Raw genomic sequence first — 21,944 nt, 5'->3', positions numbered from 1 at the left:
GTTATAAGTATGTACCAAGATAATGGATAGCGTTGAAATCGCGTTCTGATTGGCTACTTAAATTCCGAATTCCCTTTGTTATTCAACTCTAAGCAACGCGCGCTGGATTTGCGCCTGAAATTTATTTTAGCCATTGCAAGAATAAATGAGTGATCTTTTTGTGCTATATTAACTCACTGCTTTGGTATATACTAATTTACTAAAACAGCTATTCAACTTAGTGTGGGTGGCAGGGGTAGATATTTTCTTCGCTGCTTCGCAAAAAGTAGAGGAAATGTTTTAGAGAAGAAAAAATGTCTGTGACAAGAAATAAAACATTACGCACTTTAGGATATCAATAGTGGGGGAAAATCTTGAGAGCTAGGATGATGAAATAATATAATATTGTTCACCATTCCTTGTATGAAAACGACGGGAGTAATCAGGACTGGGCTCTAGACACTTCCTCTATCATTATCCGGGATACTGAGTTCCATCCAGTGTTAGCATTACCCAGTGTATAACCACCGTGACACTGTCCTACCCATAACTCCACATTAACCCTGCCTTGTGGAATGTTTTCACAATATCCCTCAAATGATCTGTGTTGATGCAGATCAGGATTCCCAGATGGCCAGTGGTTGAACACAACAGCCTCAATTGTCATTGGTCCACTGCATTCATTTCCATTAAACTTGAAGAACCACCGATTGCAGTGATTTGTAGTGCCTCTTACTCTCATATTTCCCTGGAATGAGACTTTAATAGCTGTATCAGACTGCAGCTTGTTGAATGAGCAATCCTATAAAAAAAAAAGCCATGGATACAGTCTTAGTATAATAAAAAATAATTTACAAGAGTGGTAAAGGAAAAAATTTGATGATGACCTCGTACGTTTCCTTCTGCAAGAATGCATAGAATTGTTAATTGATATTTTTAGTTTGGCGGCATTTCTCAAAGTCTCTTTCAGAGATGGTCATGACAAATTGGCTCTAATGCTTAAATCGCTTTTCATTGCATTTTCTAGATATTTCTGTACCTTAATCTTTCCACTATCTCTGTTATCATTCAGATTTTTCCACACGATATTCACGATTTCTCCTTTCTCTCCTTTAGATCCCTGCTCTCCTTTCACACCCTTGATTCCTGGCGGTCCACTGCTGCCACGTGACCCTTCATGACCTTTATCTCCTTTCACTCCCATCATTCCAGGTGCACCATTTTTACCAAGTGACCCTGGATTTCCTTTTTGTCCTCTTATTCCCGTCATGCCTCTCGGTCCATTGACACCAGGCTCCCCCTTAGCTACATCTTTTCCTTGTTGTCCTTGGGGCCCTGGGGCGCCAGGCATCCCCGGCATTCCTGGTATGCCATTCGATCCTGGAATCCCAGAAAATCCGTGAGCAAAAATGGATTTCTGAGGATGAAAAAAAAAACCATTGTAATTTGATGGATGTACTTGATGTTCATTGATATTTACTTGTTTGCCGAAGTAGCCCAGCAGTTTCTTCAGAAAGCTTCGTTTTAGGAGAAACTACTCGGAACATCGAATGATCTCGTAACGCTCTAAACGTAGAGATATCCCTAAAAGAAAATTAATTCAGCAATGTTCCACTTTGTCTTTGAAAACTTATGATTGATGAGGGATTGGTTTTGCGCTTAGCTTGGCAGACATGAGTGGTTAAACTTAGGTGTGACAAATGAACGCGTCATGAAGTACATGCGATTTTGTAGTAAATAACCGTGGATAAAGCATGCTTAAGAGTACCTCACATGGGTCTTTGTCAGCACCAGTATGTGGATTCTGTTGTTGAGGACTGGTGGTTGTTCCCACGGAACTTATTCCTGTTTTGAATGAGACAAATGACATAGCAGCAAGGACCAGGAGCTTTGCCATACTTCGATGGTTACTTTGCGCGAATAGTGCGTGTTCTATGACTGAAATATATATCTCCTTATGTACGCACCTATCCTACTGAATTTCATTTAATGTAGCTTTCAGTTCTCATGTTAAATAACAATCTTAATTAAGAAGCCTGGAGCTAAATGATAAGGATGTCTGAAACTACTCGAACTCACACACCGGGTAAGTTAACTTGGCTGTGATATCCTTATCAGTTCACTAATGAAGCACGTACTGACCAATTGCAACAGACTAATGTTTCTTTCAGATTCAGAGAAATTACGCAGTAAAATCTGGGACGCAAAATCTTCCTCTTCTGATCAAACGTGGCATGTTGAGAAGAAAAAAGAAGTTTGATATGGTCTGTGATATGATATTCATTTGTCCTTAGCTCTGCTTCGGTATCCATGTTATTGGATCCACTCCATTATTATTACTCCATTATTTGATTGAAAAAACAGGTGATAGCACCCATAGGTGTACGTGCCGTTGGGGCTGGGGGGGGGGCTGCAATACCCCCCTCCCCCCGCCCTTCCAAATTTTGTGCAACTCAGATTTTTGGGGCAGCAAGAGAAATTTGGGCAAACCAAATTTTTACAAAAGTTTCCATGTTTCGTTTCGGTAACGGCATCGCACTTATTAACTTTGAAAGGGCATATGCCAACTCTGTAGTCAGCAATGGATCGTATCATTGATATCTTCGGTCGTCGAAATGGCAGAGACAGCTTTATATTTCTTTTAACGTGTGTTATGGGCTCGTGATAGATTGATAGGAAAGAAGAATATATTAATTTCGTATGTAGGCCTATGTTAGTTTATCGTATGACCCCTGTTCCTCTTCGACTGTTTCATTAAAATTTGGGCAACTTGCAAGTGTTTTTTCGGACAAGTGGTTCACTCCTTCCCTCCCCCGGCAACAAATGGCCCCTTGGCCCCTACGGGCACCCATGATAGCATTGGTTAGTTTGACCCACTATTAAATATCACAGATAACAGTGTTGTAAAACTGCGGCAGGATAAAAGCGGGCAAGCCCTTACATGTTCGGGAGAGTGTTTCTGTGGACTCTGAAGCGCTTGATAGCATGTTTATTTGTTCTATGGTCGATTACTGTGTTCATGCTTATATTGAGGCGGTTTGTGTATAAATGGTACAAATTGCAGACATTTGTTGTGTAGTTAAAATTAAGAACGATATTTTCTACAGGAATTAATACTAGGTTTTTTTTTCAGCGTATGGGTCACATCTGTTACTGTTATCGGATGACGGAATTTATCTCTAGAATGTAAGCCTTCAATGCTTCAGATTATTTTTCACACAGTCTTATGTGCCGCTATCTCGCTGGAATGACTAATTAGAATAGTTGCATCACATTGCCGCTCGTTGAATGAGCAATCCCATAAAATATGACAAGAAGACAGCCTTAGAGGAAAAATATGTCTTATAAGAATGCTACAGGAAATAATGTGATGATGACCTTGTACTTTTCCTGTCTGCTGGAATGAACAGAATTGTTAATCGATATTTATGGTTGGGCGGCATTTCTCTAAAGTCTTTTTCAGAGATGGCCATGACAAATTGGCTCCAATATTTAGTTTATTTCCATTACATTTTCTGGATATTTCTGTTCCTTAATCTTTCCGCGATCTCTACCGTCATTCCGATATTTCCACACACACACACTCTTTCCCGTTGATCTGTGGCAGTGTACCCCTCACGCTTTCAAATATCACAGAAAACAGTGTTGTAATTGAATGAAAGTGATCCTCGCAGTAATTTGCACTACTTAGGCAGTAGTGAAATAAGGCCTGAAAAAAATTCAGGCCTGTACGGGATTTGAACCCATGACCTCTGCGATACCGGTGCAGCGCTCTACCAACTGAGCTAACAAGCCAACTGGGAGCTGGTCATGAAGTAGTGCAAATTACTGCGAGGATCACTTTCATTCACTTCTTTATCCGCAGTTCAAATATATGACTTTCATATATTCTTAACCATTTAGTGTTGTAATTAACAAACTGCGGCAGGATAAAAGCGGTCAATCCCTCAGATGTTCAGGAGAGTGTTTCTGCGGACTCTGAGGCGCCTGATATCATGTTTATTTGTTCTATGGTCGATTACGGTATTCATATTTATATTGAGGCGGTGAGATATATTTTCATCTCCAAAATCTGTTTTCGTGTATTAATGCTACAAACTGCAGACTTGTGTTGTGAAGTTAAAATAAAGAACGATATTTTTGTGTTTCTTTTGGGTATGTTCTCGAAAGTGATGTTTCTATAATTACCACTATTCTGGGTGTTTTATTTTTCTACAAGACTTAAAGGTTTCTTTTCAGCCTTAGGGTCACATCTGTTTTTTCGGATAACGGAGTTTATCTCTAGAATGTAAGCCGCCTTGAATACTTCAGATTATTACACAGAGAGTATGTGCTGCTATCTCACATGGTGCACAAGTGTGGTGTCAACTTCCAAGGTTAAGAAAACACACCCAAGGGAGAATATCTTTGCATATCTTTTTGATAGTAGGTAGTGAGGGTTAGTTAGGCTTAGAGTTGTAACAGCAAGACATGTTACATAAGATAAGAAGATTATGAAATCTAAGATTCATGGTGCCTTCCACCCAGTTTGCTCTAGCTATTTCCCCTATATGTTCAAATACTTTTCTAACTGAGCATCTAATTAAACTGGCGGACTAACGTGTTTGATTTAGGAAATAGGTGATGGCATTCGTTAGCTTGACCCCTTTTTCAAATATCACAGATAACAGTGTTTTTATCAGAAAATGCAGCAGTAAAAGGTGGCCAAGCCCTTAGATATTCAGAGAGGATAATTTTGTAACTGTGGTATTGCGTCGGTGAGGAGTATTACAGGATTATTTGGTTTTATCAGCTGAACTGATGACGTAAATTGGCCAGCGTAAAGAGTTTCAAAAGCATCTGCCACGTGAACAACCTACATAACATTTATCTCCTTTTAATCCTGTCATTCCAGGTGCACCCCGGTCACTACGGTCCCTTGACACCAGGCTCCCCCTTAGCTCCATCATTTCCTTTTTGTCTTTGTAGCCCTGGGGCGTCAGGAATTCCTGGTATTCCTGGTATGCCATTCGACCCTGGAATCCTAGGAAAACCGACAGCAAAAAAAATAGATTTCTGGAAAGAAGAAAAATATGTACTGATTGGGTGGGAAAAAAAAACAAGAACACAAAATAAAACTGTATTGGTGCAGAGAACTTTCCTATAATGATAATATAGAAAATAAATTAAAGATTTTCTTGATATTTCCTGACTTTGATCTTTCCACTGTCTTAATTAAGATCTCCTTTCCACACACACTGTTTTCAGTTGGTCTGTGACACTGCACTATTCACGATTTCTCCTTTCTCTCCTTTAGATCCCTGCTCTCCTTTCACACCCTTGATTCCTGGCGGTCCACTGCTGCCACGTGACCCTTTATGACCTTTATTCCCATCATTCCAGGTGCACCATTTTTAGCAAGTGACCCTTGCTTTCTTTTTGCTCTTCTTGTTTCCGTCATCCCTCACGGTACCTTGACACCAGACTCTCCCTTAGCTCCCTATAAAATACTTAAGTTGTTGTCATAATTCGGGAAATCACACATAATGTTAAAGCATCACACACTTTTCTGCATCAGTAAAAATCTAAAGAATGTTCTGGCCAAGTTAAATCAAAATCCGAAGAAAACTACACACACTATTACTTTGTTTAAGCAGAGGTAAAGTTGCGTAAAAAAAGACCTAGAGTTTTCGGCCTCCAAGAACTTTCACAGTTTTCACACCTATTTTTTTGTGAGTGTCGATGCGGTCATGCCACTAACCAATGAGAGGTAATATTAAACTTCTTGGCCAGACTCGTGGATCAAAGAGTAAGGTCAGGTATTCTTGCTTCATCAAAATCTTCTGCCTTCGATTTCTTGGGCTAGGCTTTCTGTTGGATTTGCCACAAAGTGACTTCTCTTTATGATCGTTTCATGGAGACTCTTACTTCTCAATGTTTTGAGGAATGTAAAATTCACTTCTTTTGTGCAATGCAATGCACAATTTAAACAAAATGTGCAAATGAAGATTCTGGACAAAAGTCTGCCAAGAATGTCAATTCTCTGCTGGAAACTTCGTTTTATTACACCTTTCAGTATTGGGTACTAGGTACCCTAAAAAACTATTTCAGCGGTATCCTACATTCTATTTTTAAGATTTCCCTATTTTTTTCTTTCCACAAATTAAAATTAGATGATTTCACTAACTCAAGAGCAAATAAACGACATTTTGAAAATTTTGAGCAGATTTTGTCGACAGTAACCTTAACTTAATCTCCTAGGAATATGAAAAATTATAGGGAATCTTAGAACTGAACCTCTTTAGAACGTTTTTTTAATTTAAATGAATAAGTGGTGAAATATTGAAAATGGATACATTAAATAATTTACCCACAGACTCTGATTATTTGCTCCCGCATAGTGGTATCCCTTGTAAGCTGCCATCAAACCTGGATTTATTCCAACCTGCAAGAGAAAGGAGCGATAAATTTGTCCAAAGTAAGTGTACATATTAGTTATCTAGTAACCGCTATGTATAACTAAACTTAATCTCCAACTCTAACACTAGTCTAGGAAAGTAATGTCAGAGACTCTCGTGCTGAAATGAAAATGTTTCTGATCCACTTTTTTTCTCTGAAGCTCCAGAACGCCATATTAGATGCATCAATATGCTTTCAAACAGAATATCTAGGTTGTAGTTCAGCTGTTTTGGAAGCTTTAGTCTATACGCATCTTCAGATATTTCTACCAATCTTTTCACTGGACGTCTTCGCTTTTCAGGACTTTTTCCAGTGTTTTTTTGCCTTCATCTTTCAAATTATTTGTTTCTTTAGCTTTATCATAAACTCCTGACTTTTTGTGTTACAAAACAAAACAAAAAAATAATCAGTTAAAATGCCTAACCATTAAAACGTACATCAACAGCTGAAATTTTTTTTCTGAAAGTTTTTTCGGTGCAGAGTGGCACACAAGTGATAGTGTGGTTAAAGCAGAAATATAAATACCACTCACAAGTTTGAGCTGTAACAAAGGGATTCCTCTTGATTCTGCATCCTGCCATCCGCGATGGCGTGAAGGTTTAGTCGTGAACCAGGGCAAACATACATACACACCCACTATACCCATAAGCTTATCGTTCATATCGCTCTTTTCTGGTTTACAAGAAAGTTGTGCGCCCGTAGTAAAATCACCAGCGGTAAAAAGTTCAATGAGTTTGGTAGGTCAAATACTCTGACTTTCAACATGGCGGCAGTTTGAAACTACAGCAGGCTTTTTTACCTTTGAAAATTCCATGTTTGATGAAAAAGTAAGGACGATTTAACGGCGCCTCGGTGTCCATAGATTCTTGCTGCTGTTTTTCATCGCTGAAGCTGGAATTGAGCTATTTATGATGAAGGTTCGCATTGGAAAGGAAACTTCTTGTAAGTAAGCTTACTATTAATCGTGTACGTTGATCTGGTAAAAGTACTGTCATTTTTTTATTTATTTTTAAATCAAAGCTTTATCAACAGTACGAACAAAAATTTTACTTAAAGTGGGTCATTTTTGTTGCATTATTCTCCATATGAACTATTTACGTCCACTTTGAATAATAAGACTTTATTTGCCGCATGAGGATCGCTTGCAGTTTTGAAGGCGGCTGTTGATTTTTCCGTTCGTAGTCACAAAATGACTGGGTTAGATTTCTGCAAAGCCCTATACTTCATTATGCATACAGTTCTTGGGTAATAAAATAATGGCGAAAAGAGTAGACAGTCTCTGTGATTATGGCTTTTTTTTTAAAGTATAGGACCCCAGTCACCGTCAGAAACGTTGGCATTTGCCAAGTGGGAAAAATTGAAATGTTTTTGAAATCTTTCACTTTTAAGTGTCTCCTTTAATTTTGAATTATCTTAGAGAGAGGTTTGGTGAAAAAATGAATCAGCTGACGCAAAAGGGTAAACAGAGTTTCTCCTTACAATATCAGTACAATATCAACGAGAAAAGTGACGAGAATAAAGAAAAATATAAAGTAGTGATTTTTAGCTGATCCAATACCAAGTTCTCCAAACTCACATCATAAGAATTGTAATTGGCAGACAGTTAAGAGAATTACTAATGAGATCTTCAGATTGAAAAATGTTGATAAATGAAGATCAAACCTCTTACTTGTATTAAAGTTGGCAAAGTAAATATAGCTCCACACTCTCCTGTCAAAACCCTTGGAGTCTGGTTTGACTCAAACCTATCTATGGTTGATCATATCACCAAGACTTGCTCTGCAGTGTTTTACTATCTTTGTAACATTAGAAGAATTAGAAAATATTTAACAAAAGAATTCATGGAGACACTTATTCATGCCTTTATATCTAGTCACTTGGACTATTGTAACAGCCTCCTATTTGGGGTTCCTGAGTGCCATCTTCACAAATTACAGAGAGTCCAGAATGCAGCTGCATGCCTTATATTCCAGGGCCCAGTTGTTCAAAGGCCGATTAGCCCTAACCCAGGGTTAAATTTTAATCCAGCTTTCTTTATTTCTTTGTTCAAAAGCCTTTTAGGGAAATTTTCACTATTCTTTCTAGAACATCCAATGATCAAATTGCAAGCAAAAAGATTTGAACTGAATTTTCTCTTAAAGTTTTCAGGCCTAAAATCAAATTTGACACTAACCCTGGGTTACTTTAACCCAGCTTTGAACAACCCGGGCCAGGAGAGCAGATTTTGTTACATCACACCTCTGCTCAAATCATTACACATATATCACACATAGTTTTTAAAATTATTTAATTACTTTTAGAGCAATACATGGTCTTGCACTGGCCTACATAAGTGAGCTGATTTCTGTTAGAGACACCGGAAGATATGATTTCCTTTCCAACAATGGCTAACTCCTTGCTCCTTGCAGGGGTAAAACACTCACCATGTTCGGCGATCAATCTTTCCATGCGGCCGCCCCTAAATTGTGGAACGATCTTCTGGGCTCTATCAGAAACAGGTAATTTAGTGTTAACAACTGGGTTGAAAACGTAAATTAGCCACCGTAAAGGGTAAAAAAGCTGACGTTTCGAGCGTTAGCCCTTCGTCCAATCGCTCTGACGAAGGGCTAATGCTCGAAACGTCAGCTTTTTTACCCTTTACGGTGGCTAATTTACGTTTTCAACCCAGTTGTTAACACTAAATTACCTGCTTTACTCTCCCACCGACGCAGCACCACAGTTTCTTTAGAAACTTACCCCTTTATTCATCTATCAGAAACACCCAATCTGTAAACAAGTTTAAGAAGGCCTTTAAGAATTTTTTATTTGCCAAAGCTTTTTAATTCTTGGTATCTAATTTCATATTTTTACATTTTCTTAGTGATCATTTATTTATTTATTTATTTATTACTATTTAAATTTTAATGTTTTTTTTATCTTTTAATTTTTAGTTTTTAGTATCTATGTAGTTTTTTTAACTTTTAATTGTAATGTGCAATTGAAAATTCTTATATTGATAATTGCACAATATAAGTCTATAAATTATTATTATTATTATGTCCTACAGATGAATTTTATGTCAGAAAAGAGTCAGAAAGATGTCTAGAAAGAAGAAAACAAGAACAAGAAAACACAAATAAACAGCAGAGTATAGAACCATAAATTTTGAGGATGCCAGCTGAGATATCCTGGCCTGGATATTTAACTTTCTTTGCAGTCAGTTTTGCAACTTGCCTGGCGGGAAGTCAAGTGGTGCACTTGTACTACAGACCAAATCTGGTGAGAATGTTTTGTTGTGTTTATTTTATGGTTCATGAGCACAGGAGATAGAGGATCCTGACTGGAAAAACTACCCTTCAATTTTTCTACATTTCAGCAAGGTTTCCCTTTTTGCACTTCTAAAACAAAACTTGTTGGAAAGATCAGCTGAGTTATATTTTTTTCTTTACAGTCCAGAAACTTGACTCTTTCTTCTCATATTTATTTTTTTTATCCTCCTTAGCTACTATATATAACATTTGTTATAAAGCTCAGAGAATTAAGAGTTGTATCTTGTATTTTATAAGTTAAATTAAGTACTACTTGCTTACTGAATGATACAGTGAAAGTGTGGAGAGGAATTTCACATTAATCACTTTTTGGAATTGATTGTAGGTTTAACTGATTGTTAATAATTAACTAGAGCTGCCATTCTTAGGTGAAGCTCTTTTTTAACAGAAATTTTCCACTTTCAGGCATGGAAACCATGATCAAAAGGGGATAAAATTGTTATGAAAAATTTTGATTCTGTCAAAAGCTGACCTATTCCAAGTTGTCATTCATGAAGTACACAATCAGCTTCCAACTGAATTCTCCTCTGCCCTATGTTACAAATAGTGACTAAGGACTGGGAATGAGTGAGGATTACACAGGAAAATGGAAATAATAAGTTTTATTAACTTACCAAATTGCATTCAGTGAGATCAGGTAAAGGACAATACAAAGTGATTTAGCAAAAAAAGTTTATTTTATAGTCTACAATAAAACCTCACTTTGGTCAGAAAACTGTTTACTTTCTTTCAAACTCTTCAAAATATTTCAAAATCTGTAATACATCAGACTTCTTCTGTAGGGCAAGAGTAATGTTTTGCTTAATGAAACTGCAACTTTACATCTCATCTTTGACTAATAGGAAAATGATAGATACAGTTGTTATGTGCTTGGGCTGTCTGTGCTCACTGACCCTTTGTATCTACTTTTTATTTTATGGAAATTTTAGATGTACCACCAAATCCAAAGGACTTTCTAGAACAAACAGGATGGAGAAAATATATTTCCATACAAAGAGACTTAAGTGTATACCATCTAATTGAAAAATATTGAATCAGTAGTGAAATTCCATGATGAACATTTTCCTACAAGTTGTGATCACACAACAAATCTTTTGTCTTCATTTAATGTCTTTAAAGTATTTCAAGACTATTTTTCAAGATACTGAGAAAAAGATGATAGAAATAATGGAAAAAAGTGAGAGATCATATCTGGTTTGTAATGTAACCAAAAATACAAAGAAGCAAATACAGTTGTATCACTAATGATTAAAGAAACTACCATTTTGTTGACAAACACATGTCAAACAGTTTTATTGTAATTCAGAGACAAACTTAAACTAATTCAGGAAAATATTTTCAGGAGGGGACGATGGCACATGGCATAAACTAAAAAGTACAAAGAAAAGTACATGTGATTAAAAAGAAGCATAAGGTTTAAATTGGAATAAAGAAATTTTGGGTGGAAAATGTGAGAAAATTATAAATCCAAAATAATGGATAAATAATGGATGAATGAAAAAGAGAATATTCTACTCCAGTCCTCAGGTGAAGTTAACAGGGCTGATTAGTACTGGGCTCTAGACACTTCCTCAATCATTATCCGGGATACTGAGTTCCATCCAGTGTAAGCATCACCCAGTGGTCCAGTAGGACACTGTCCTACCCATAACTCCACAGTAACCCTGCCCTGTAAAATGTTTTCACAGTATCCCTCAAATGATCTGTGATGAAGCAGATTAGGACTCCCAGATGGCCAGTGGTTGTACACAACAGCCTCAATTGTCATTGGTCCACTGCATTCATTTCCATTAAACTTGAAGAACCACCGGTTGCATTTACCTGAAGTGCCTCTCACTGCCATATTTCCTTGGAATGAGACTTTAATAGCTGTATGAGATTTCAGCTTGTTGAATGAGCAATCCTATAAAAAATGCACAAAAAAAATGCTTTGTAAGAGTCTTATAGGAAAAAATTTGATGATGACCTTGCACTTTTCCTGCCTGCTAGAATGCACAGAATTGTCAATTGATATTTTCAGTTTGATAGCATTTCTCTAAAGTCTCTTTCAGAGATGGCCCTGACAAATTGGCTCTAACACTTAATTTATTTTCATTGCATTTTCTAGATATTTCTGTACCTTAAACTTTCCACTATCTCTACCATCTTCATTTTTCCACACACACTGTTTCCAGTTGGTCTGTGACACTGCACTATTCACGATTTCTCCTTTCTCTCCTTTAGATCCCTGCTCTCCTTTCACACCCTTGATTCCTGGCGGTCCATCGCTGCCACGTGACCCTTCATCACCTTTATTTCCTTTTATTCCCATCATTCCACGTGCACCATTTTTACCAAGTGACCCTGGATTTCCTTTTAGTCCTCTAGTTCCCGTCATACCTCTCGGTCCCTTGACACCAGGCTCCCCCTTAGCTCCATCTTTTCCCTGTTGCCCTTGCGGCCCTGGAGCGCCAGGAATTCCCGGCATTCCTGGTATGCCATTCGATCCTGGAATCCCAGAAAATCCGTGAGCGAAAATGGATTTCTGAAAAAGAAAAGAGAACATATAATTATTGAATGGATGTACTCAATGTTTATTGATATTTACGTGTCCGCCGCAGTAGCACAGCAGTTTCTTCAGAAACTAATCACGTTGAGAATTTAGCTTCGTTTTAGGAGAAACAGCTCGGAACATTGGACGATCTTATATCGTTGTGAAGATATTCCCAAAAGAAAAATTTTTCAGCAACGTTCTACTCTGTCTTTGAAACTTATGATTGATGAGGGATTTGATTTTTGCTTGGCTTGGCAGATTTGGGTGGTAAACTGAGGAGTGAATAATGAACGCTTCATGATGTACATGCGATTTTGTCGTAAATAATCGTGGATAAAGCATGCTTAAGTGTACCTCACATGGGTCTCTGTCAGCGCCAGTTTGTGGATTCTGTTGTTGAGGACTGGTGGTTGTTCCCATGGAACTTACTCCTGGTTTGGATGAGAAAAATAACAAAACAGCGAGGATCATAAGCTTCGCCATACTTCGAGGGTTGTTGCGCAAATACTCTGTGCTCGCCGTAAAATATCTCCTTATGTACGTGCCTATTTTATCCTACCGAATTTCGTTATAAAATAACAATCTTAATTAAAAAGCGCTGGAGCTAAATGATAAGGATGTCTGAAGCTACTTGAACTCACACACCAGGTCAACAACTTGACTGTGATATCCATATCAGTTCACTAATGAAGCACGTACTGACCAACAGACCAATGTTCACTCATGTTCAGGAAATTATGCAGAAAAATCTGGGCCACAAAATCTACCTACTTAAAAACGTTAAAAGTACTCTGATCAAACGAGAAATATTGAGAAGAAAATATGGTCTGTGATATGATGTTCATTTGTCCTTAGCTCGATTTCGGTATTTATGTTATTTGATCCATTCTAAAATAGTATAGACATTTTTAAATGCCGCATGTTAGACTCAAACTGATCATGAGGTGGTGAGTTATATTTTGTCCACATTTCAATAATGGTACAATTGCAGACCCGTCTCAATGATATCAAATTTAACTGAAACTTTAATGTGTTTGATTGAGGAAACAGGTGATAGCACCCATGAGCGTACGGGCCGGGGGAGTTGGGAGGCAGTCAAACCCCTCCGCCTCCCAAATTCTAGGCAACTCAGATTTTTCGGGCAGCAAAATAAATTTTGGCAATGCTAATTTTTACAAAATTTTCCATGTTTCTTTTCGTCTTTTTTTTCTTTGAAAGAGACATTTATTAATTTAAACTTAAGTAGGCGTGGTAAAGCCAGTTAAATTCGTCTGCGGACTGTGAGTACTGAGAGTAATTCTGAGCAACACTTATAGTCTATGCCGATATCTTTAGGGAGAGACGGTCGACGTCATCTGCACACATAACCATTTAGACCCTACGCCAGTGTCGTAGTCAAGAAAGTTTCAACAGCATATGGCAGATAGTGTCAGCAATGAGTCTTACAATTAAGAAGTAGTAAACCAATTCTCATTTTGGATTACGGGAAGCCAGGGCACTCAAACAAACGCCATCGCACAGCATTCAAGACCTTGTAGGTGATCACGTGCAAGGACAAACGCAGCTGACACCGCAATCGCACCACCGTATGAACACTTACTAGGCGTCCATCGACAAGGTGCTGACCGAGCTTGAGCCCAGGTTCAGCACAAAAGAACAGGAAATAATCTGTGCTTTGGGAAATATCTGTCATAGTGAAACACCTGATAAAGAAAACTTTTTCGGCGATGCTAAATTTTACAAAATCGACGACGAGATTCTGGAAGCCGAGAAGAAAATGTACGCGAGCTTTCGTCGTGTGCACGGATTAGGCCACATGACTGTTTCAGAGATGCTAGGGGTAATGCATGAGAATGATCTGTTTGATACGTTCTCAGAGTGTTACAAAGTAGTAAATATTCAGTGATACCTGCTACATCGTGTTCCACAGAACTGTCATTCAGTCCGTTGCCGGCGCTGATTGAAAACATACTCTGAAGCACCATGGAGCAACAACGTGTCCGTAAAATCTCACTTATTAACATTAAAAGGGTATATGCCAACTCTGTAGTCAAAAATGGATCTTATCATTGATATCTTCAGCCGTCGAAATACTGTTTCATAACAATTTGGGCAACTTGCAAAAATGTTTTTGGTTGGTTTGACCCGCCATTAAATATCACAGATAACAATGTTTTAATTCACAAACTGCGGCAGGATAAAAGCGGTCAAGCCCTTCGATGTTTAGGAAAGCGTTCTGCGGACTCTGAAGCGTCTGATGTTATGTTTATTTCTTCCATGGTCGATTACTGTATTCATGCTTATATTGAGGCGGTGAGATATATTTTCATCGCCAAAATCTCCTTTTGTGTATTAATGGTACAAGTTGCAGACTCGTGTCGTGTAGTTAAAATTAAGAACGATAATTTCTACAAGACTTAGAGGTTTTTTTATCAGCGTTAGGGTGACATCTGTTACCATTGTCGGATAACGGAATTTATCTCTAGAATGTAAGCCTTCAATGATTCAGATTATTTTTCACACAGTCTTATGTGCCGCTATCTCGCTGCAATGAATAATTAGAATAGTTGTATCAGACCGCAGCTCGTTAAATGAGCAATCCCGTAAAATATGCCGAGAAGACAGGCTCAGTGGAAAACAAACATGTTTCTTATCAGCCTAAGGGTCACATCTGTTTTTTCGGATAACGGAGTTTAACCTAGAACGTAAGCCGCCTTGAATGCTTCAGGTTGTTACACAGTCTTATGTGCCACTATCTCACATGGTGCACAGGTGTGGTGTCAACTTCCAAGGTTAAGAAAACACAACCAAGTGAGAATATCTTTGCATATCTTTTTGATAGTAGCTAGTAAGGGTTGGTTAGGGTTAGAGTTTTAACAGCCAGACATGTTACATAAGATAAGAAGATTATGAAATCCAAGATTCATGGTACCTTCCACCCAGTTTGCTCAAGCTATTTCCCCTATATGTTAAAATACTTTTCTAACTGAGCATCTAATTAAACTGGCGTAGTAACGTGTTTGATTTAGGACATAGGTGATAGCATTCGTTAGCTTGGCCCTTTTTCAAATATCACAGATAACAATTTATTTTATCAGAAAATGCAGCAGTAAAAGGTGGCCAAGCCCTTAGATATTCAAATAGAGTAATTTTGTAACTGTGGTACTGCGTCGGTGAGGGGTATTACAGAATTATTTGGTTTTATCAGCTGAACTGATAACGTAAATTGGCCAGTGTAAAGAGTTTCAAAAGCATCTGCCACGTGAACAACCTACATAACATTTATCTCCTTTTAATCCTGTCATTCCAGGTGCACCCCGGTCACTACGGTCCCTTGACACCAGGCTCCCCCTTAGCTCCATTTTTCCTTGTTGTCTTTGAAGCCCTGGGGCGTTAAGAATTCCTGGCATTCCTGGTATGCCATTCGACCCTGGAATCCTAGGAAAACCGAGAGCAAAAAATAGATTTCTGGAAAGAAGAAAAATATATACTGATTGGGTGGGAAAAAAAACAAGAACACAAATAAAACTGTATTGGTGCAGAGAACTTTCTTATAATGGTAATATAGAAAATAAATTGAAGATTTTCTTGATATTTCCTTACTTTGATCTTTCCACTATCTTAATTATGATCTCCTTTCCACACACACTGTTTCCAGTTGGTCTGTGACACTGCACTATTCACGATTTCTTCTTTCTCTCCTTTAGATCCCTGCTCTTCTTTCACACCCTTGATTCCTGGCGGTCCACTGCTGCCACGTGACCATTCATGACCTTTATCTCCTTTTATTCCCATCATTCCAGGAGTACCATTTTTACCCAGTGAGCCTGGATTCCTTTTAATCCTCTTGTTCCCGTCATACCTCTCGGTCCCTTGACACCAGGCTCCCCCTTAGCTCCATCTTTTCCTTGTTGTCCTTGCGGCCCTGGGGCGCCAGGAATTCCCGGCATTCCTGGTATGCCATTTGATCCTGGAATCCCTGAAAATCCGGGAGCAAAAACGGATTTCTGAGGAAGAAAAAAGAACATATTTTAATTTGATGGACGTACTTGATGTTCATTGATATTTACTTGTTCGCCGGAGTAGCACAACAGTTTCTTCAGAAACTAATCTTGATGAGAATTTAGCTTCATTTTAGGAGAAACAGCTCGCAACATCGAAAGATCTCGTAACGTTGTATACGTGGAGATATCCCTAAAAGAGAGAAATTTTATTCAGCAATGTTATACTTTGTCTATGAAAACTTATGATTGATGAGGGATTTTTTTGTGTTTAGCTTGGCAGACATGAGTGATAAACTGAGGTATGACAAATGAACGCTTCATGAAGTACAGCGATTTTGGAGTAAATAATCGTGGATAAAGCATGCTTAAGAGTATCTCACAGGGATCTTTGTCAGCGCCAGCTTGAGGATTCTGTTGTTGAGGACTGGTGGTTGGTCCCACGGAACATAATCCTGTTTCGAACGAGAAAAATGACAAAACAGCGAGGATCAGAAGCTTCGCCATACTCCGATGGTTACTTTTCGCGAATAGTTCGTGATTTATGACTGAAATATATATCTCCTTATGTACGCGCCAATTTATATCCTACTGAATTTCATTAAATGCAAACTGTCAGTTCTCATGTTAAATAACAATATTAATTAAGAAACCTGGAGCTAAATGATAAGGATGTCTGAATTTACTCGAACTCACACACCGGGTAAACAACTTGGCTGTGATATCCTCATCAGTTCACTAATGAAACACGTACTGACCAACAGACCAATGTTTCACTTAGATTCAGAAAAATTACGCAGGAAAATCCGGCCCAAAAAATCTTCCTCTTCTGATCAAATGTGACATATTGAGATGCAAAAAAAGTTTGATATGGTCTGTGATGTGATGTTCATTTGTCCTTAGCTCGATTTCGGTATTCATGTTATTGGATCCATTCCAAAATAGTATAAACCCTTTTTAACGCCGCATGTTTGATCTAAAGTTATCTGGAGGTGGTGTGTTAGATTTTCGTGTTCAAAATCTGTTGATTTTTTTAATGGTGGTACAAATTGTAGACCCGTCTCACTGATATGAAATTGAACTGACTATAATGTGTTTAATTGAGAAAACAGATGATAGCACCCATAGGCATACGTGCCGGGCAAATCAAAATTTTACAAAAGTTTTCATGTTTCGTTTCGTCCTTTTTTTTTTATTTGAAAGAGTTATTTTTTGTTTTGAGCTTAAGTCAGCGTGGAAGAGCCAGTTAAATTCATCTCCGGACTGTGTGTTTTGAGAGTAATTCTGAGCAATACACACAGGACAAGGATCTTTTTGATACGTTTCCAGATTTTTCCGAATAAAGTGGTACATATCTTTGCAGTAATACCTGCTACATCCACGCATCGTTTTCTACAGAACGATCATTCAGTGCATTGCGCAGATTAGAACTTACTTCCGCAGCACCATGGAGCAACAACATGTTAGTAACATCGCACTTATTAACATTTAAAGGGAATATGCCGATTCTGTAGTCATCAGTGACATGGATCATATCATTGGTCGAAATGGCAGAGACAGCTATTTCTTTTAAAGTGTTTTATGAGCTCGTTTGATAGAGTCATACATAAGAATATATATTTATTTCATATAAAGGCCGTAGTTTATCGTATGACCCTTGCTTCTCTTCAACTGTTTCTTGAAAACTTGGACAACTTGCAGGCATTTTTGGCAAGTGGTTCAAACCCCCCCCCCCCCCCCCCGGCAGAAAATAGCCCATACGTCTATGAAAGGATTAGTTAAGTTGACCCGTTATTAAGTATCACGGATAACAGTGTTGTGATTAACAAACTACGGCAGGATAAAAGCGGTCAAGCCCTTAGATGTTCAGGAGAGCGTTTCTGCGGACTCTGAAGCGCCTGATATCATGTGTATTTTTTCTATGGTCGATTACGGTATTCATACTGATACTGAGGCAGTGAGATATATTTTCATCTCCGAAATCTTTTTTTGTGTATTAAATGGTACAAGTTGCAGACTTGTGTTGTGAAGTTAAAATTAACAACGATATTATGTCTCATGTTGACATGTTCTCGAAAGTAATGTTTCTATAATTACCACTATTTTAGGTGTCTCATTTTTCTACAAGACTTAGAGGTTTTTTTTATCAGCGAAAGGGTCACATCTGTTTTTTCCGGATAACAGAATTTATTTCTAAAATGTAAGCCTTCAATGCTTCAGATTATTTTCACACACTCTTATGTGCCGCTATCTCGCTAGCTCGCTGGAATGAAACTTTACTAGCTGTAACAGACTGCAGCTTGTTGAATGAGCAAGCCAATTAAAAATGCCAAGAAGACAGTCTTAGTGCAAAAAAATGTTTCATGGGACTATTACAGGAAATAATTTGATGATGACCTCGTACTTTTCCAGCCTGAATGCACAGAGTTGTTAATTGATATTTTTAGTTTGGTGGCATTTCTCAAAAGTCTCTTTCAGAGATGGCCATAACAAATTAGCTCTAACTCTTGATTTATTCTTCATTTCATTTTCTAGATATTTCTGTACCTTAATCTTTCCACCATCTCTATCATCATTCAGATTTTTCCGCACACACTGTTTCCAGTTGGTCTGTGACAATGTACTATTCACGCTTTTAAGTCTTTTAAATATCACAGATAACACTGTTGTAATTAACAAACTGCGTCAGGATAAAAGCAGTCAAGCCCTTAGATGTTCAGGAGAGCGTTTCTGCGGACTCTGAAGCGCCTGATATCGCGGTTATTTCTTCTATGGTCGATTAAACTATTCATACTTATATTGAGGTTATGATGTATATTTTCATCTCCAAAATCTGTTGTTGTGTATTATGTGTACAAATTCCAGACTTGTGTTGTGAGGTTACAATTGAGAACGATATTTTTGTGTCCCTTTTGGTATGTTCTCCGAAAGTGATTTTTTTATAATTACTACTGTTTTAGGCGTTTCACTTGTCGACAAGAGTTAAAGGTTTTTTTTTTTTATCAGCGTTAGGGTCATATCTGTCTTTTTCGGAGAGCGGAATTTATCTCTAGAATGTACGCCTTAAATACTTCAGATTATTTTTCACACAGTCTTACGTGCCGTTATCTCGCATAGAACACAGGTGTAGTGTCAACTTCCAAGGTTAAGAAAACACAACCAAGAGAGAATATCTTTGCATTTCTTTTGGTGCTTGTAGTTAGCTAGGGCTAGAGTTGTAGCAGCAAGACATGTTACATAGGATAAGATTTTGGGATCCAAGATTCATGGTGCCTTCCACCAAGAGTTCTCAAGCCATTTCCCTCATACGTTCAAATACTTGTCTCACTGAGCATCTGTTTAAACTGGCGTAATAAGGTGTTTGATTTAGGAAGTAGGTGATAGCATTCGCTGGCTTGACCCTTTTTTCAAATATTACAGATAACAGTGTTTTAATCAGAAAAGTGCAGCAGGAAAAGGCGACTAAGCCTCTAGATGTTCAAAGAGGGTAATTTTGTAACTGTGGTACTGCGTCGGTAAGGGGTATTACAAGACAAATAGAGAACAATACATGGGCGCGCGTAGATATGGAATTTCTCTTCGAGTGTTTAACTCGATAGCTCACGAGTGAGCAAACGAGTGAAATGTCGAGTTGAACACGAGAAGAGAAATTCCTTATCTACAAGCAACCATATATTATTTTGTTTATCATATAAACACAATAGCCCTTTACTGAGAAGAAAAGCCGACTTCATTAATGAATGAAAATAAATAAATCGACAATCCCCAAATAACAATCGTAAAGTGTGTTGGCGCTAACCCTTAAGATGGAAAAATGTGTTGAATCAAAAACAAAAATGGCCGTAATTTTCAATTTACAATATTCTCATTTATCGACTTTGTTCTTATGGACAGAAGAAGTCTTTCAGGTAAACGGCCAAAATCGGCCAGTGGCAAATCTTCCAGTTGTCTATTTTCATTCTAAGCCGAGAGAAATGCTAACATAAAGGCCACTAAATACGTAACTTTCGGTTTTTCTTTTAGTATATAGGTTTTCTTCTCCTTTTAGGAAAGTTTGAACCTCACTGTCTGTCAGCAATACGGATTTTTAAGTGTTCATTCATCAACCTGACATGTGTGACATGTCAGCAGCTGATTGGCTACATCAACACACGTGAAAAAATACGATACTTTTTCACGTGTGTTGTTACAGCTTTTCTCAGGGCCTGAAAATCCATGTATAACACCGCAGTTAATGTGATAATTTGGTTTTATCAATAATGTAAATTGACCAGCGCAAAGATTTTCTAAAGAATCTGTCAGGTGAACCTTCATTACCTTTATCTCCTTTTAATCCCATTATTCCAGGTTTACCCCGATCACCAAGATCCCTTGACACCAGGCTCTCCCTTAGCTCCATCTTTTCCTTGTTGTCTTTGCAGTCCTGGGACGCCAGGAATTCCCGGTATTCAACAACCAAAGAAAACAGTTTTAGTGCAAATAAATTTCTTATAACGGTAATATAGGGAATAAATTGAAGATGTTTCTGATATTTCCTTACTTTGGTCTTTCCTCTGTCTTAATTATCATTTGCTTTCCACGCGCAATGTTTCCAGTTGGTCTGTGACACTGCATTATTCACGATTTCTCCTTTCTCTCCTCTAAATCCCTGCTCTTCTTTCAAACCCCTGATTCCTTCTCTTCTTGTTTCCGTCATCACTCACGGTACATTGACACCGGGCTCTTCCTTAGCTCCCTAGAAAATACTTAAGTTGTTATCATATTTCGGGAAATCACACGGGAAAAATATTTCCAATTTCATTAAAACGTCGCACTCTGCAGAAATATCTGAAGAATATTCTGGCCATGTTTCGCCAAAATCCGAAAAATTTACATACGCTATTAACTATTAATTTGTTTAAGTAGAGGTAAACTCGCGTGAAAACAAACCTCGAGTTTTTAACCCCTTAAACTGAAATTCGTAGTTTTCGCTCCTCATTTAAGTTTGTGTCGATGCAGTCATGGCACCAACCAATGAGAGGTAATATTAACCTCATGGCAAAGAGGTCCATGAAAATTCGAGGGAAAGGTCATCTTGCGACGAAAACGAATGGGTTAAACAGATTAAGCGAAGTCCAAAAAATTCACCAAGAGAAGCAAATAGTGACGTCAGACATGTTTGCGTCATCAAAATCTTCTGCCTTCGATTTCTTTGGGCCTGGCTGTCTGTTGGAGGTTACCTCTCTTTATGACCGTTTCATGGCGACTCTTATTTCTCAATGTTTTGGGGAATGTGAAATTCACTTCTTTTGTGCAATACAATGCGCAATTTAAGCTTAAAAACAGAATATCTAGATTGTAGTCTAGCTGTTCTGGAAGCTCTAGTTTATACACATCTTCAGATATTTCTCAAAATCTTTTTACTGGACGTTTTGGCTTTTTAGGACTTTTCCCGGTGATTTTGCCTTCGTCTTTCAAATTATTTGTTTCTTTGGCTCCATCATAAACTCCTGAATTATTGTTTGGTTAAGGCAAAAATATAAATACCACTCACAAGTTTGAACTGTAACAAAGGGATTCCTCTTGATTCTGCATCCTGTTATCCGCGATCACGTTAAGGTTTAGTCGTGAATCAGGGCAAACATACAAACACAACCACCATACCCATAAGCTTATCGTTCTTTCCTGTTTACAAGAAAGTTATGC

General features: G+C 38.0%; 1 protein-coding gene, 1 long non-coding RNA gene and 1 pseudogene across 2 annotated transcripts; 1 reads left to right on the top strand and 2 right to left on the bottom strand.

Annotated features, from left to right (window-relative positions):
* Positions 1 to 265: 265 nt before the first annotated feature.
* LOC149044951 (uncharacterized) lies at positions 266 to 1,900 on the bottom strand. The gene is made up of 3 exons (XM_089207349.1): positions 1,748 to 1,900; positions 1,019 to 1,396; positions 266 to 781 (listed from the first exon to the last, which is right to left on the bottom strand). Exons 1-3 carry the CDS (start codon positions 1,874 to 1,876, stop codon positions 422 to 424), a joined length of 867 nt encoding a protein of 288 aa, XP_089063475.1. The 5' UTR covers positions 1,877 to 1,900; the 3' UTR covers positions 266 to 421.
* Positions 1,901 to 7,046: 5,146 nt separating this feature from the next.
* Positions 7,047 to 11,001, top strand: LOC149044950 (uncharacterized). The gene is made up of 2 exons (XR_016186877.1): positions 7,047 to 7,359; positions 9,464 to 11,001. It is a non-coding gene; the product is annotated as an uncharacterized LOC149044950 (long non-coding RNA).
* A 270-nt stretch (positions 11,002 to 11,271) lies between these two features.
* LOC149044949 (uncharacterized) lies at positions 11,272 to 20,658 on the bottom strand (annotated as a pseudogene).
* Positions 20,659 to 21,944: the final 1,286 nt, after the last annotated feature.

Source organism: Pocillopora damicornis, chromosome 5, assembly GCF_964200805.1.
Source record: "Pocillopora damicornis chromosome 5, jaPocDami1.2, whole genome shotgun sequence".
NCBI lineage: Eukaryota > Metazoa > Cnidaria > Anthozoa > Scleractinia > Pocilloporidae > Pocillopora > Pocillopora damicornis.
Note: the sequence above shows the minus strand (reverse complement) of the source record. Positions and strands in the feature narration are given on the sequence as shown.

Bases quoted from the DNA above. Each gene is read 5' to 3' on its own strand.
- LOC149044951 (XM_089207349.1), bottom strand. From the start codon at position 1,876: ATGGCAAAGCTCCTGGTCCTTGCTGCTATGTCATTTGTCTCATTCAAA. The intron at 1,397-1,747 runs GTACTCTTAAGC...TTTCATCCTCAG, and splicing joins CTGACAAAGACCCATGTGAG to AAATCCATTTTTGCTCACGG. The intron at 782-1,018 runs GTACAGAAATAT...TTTTTTTTATAG, and splicing joins GAGATAGTGGAAAGATTAAG to GATTGCTCATTCAACAAGCT.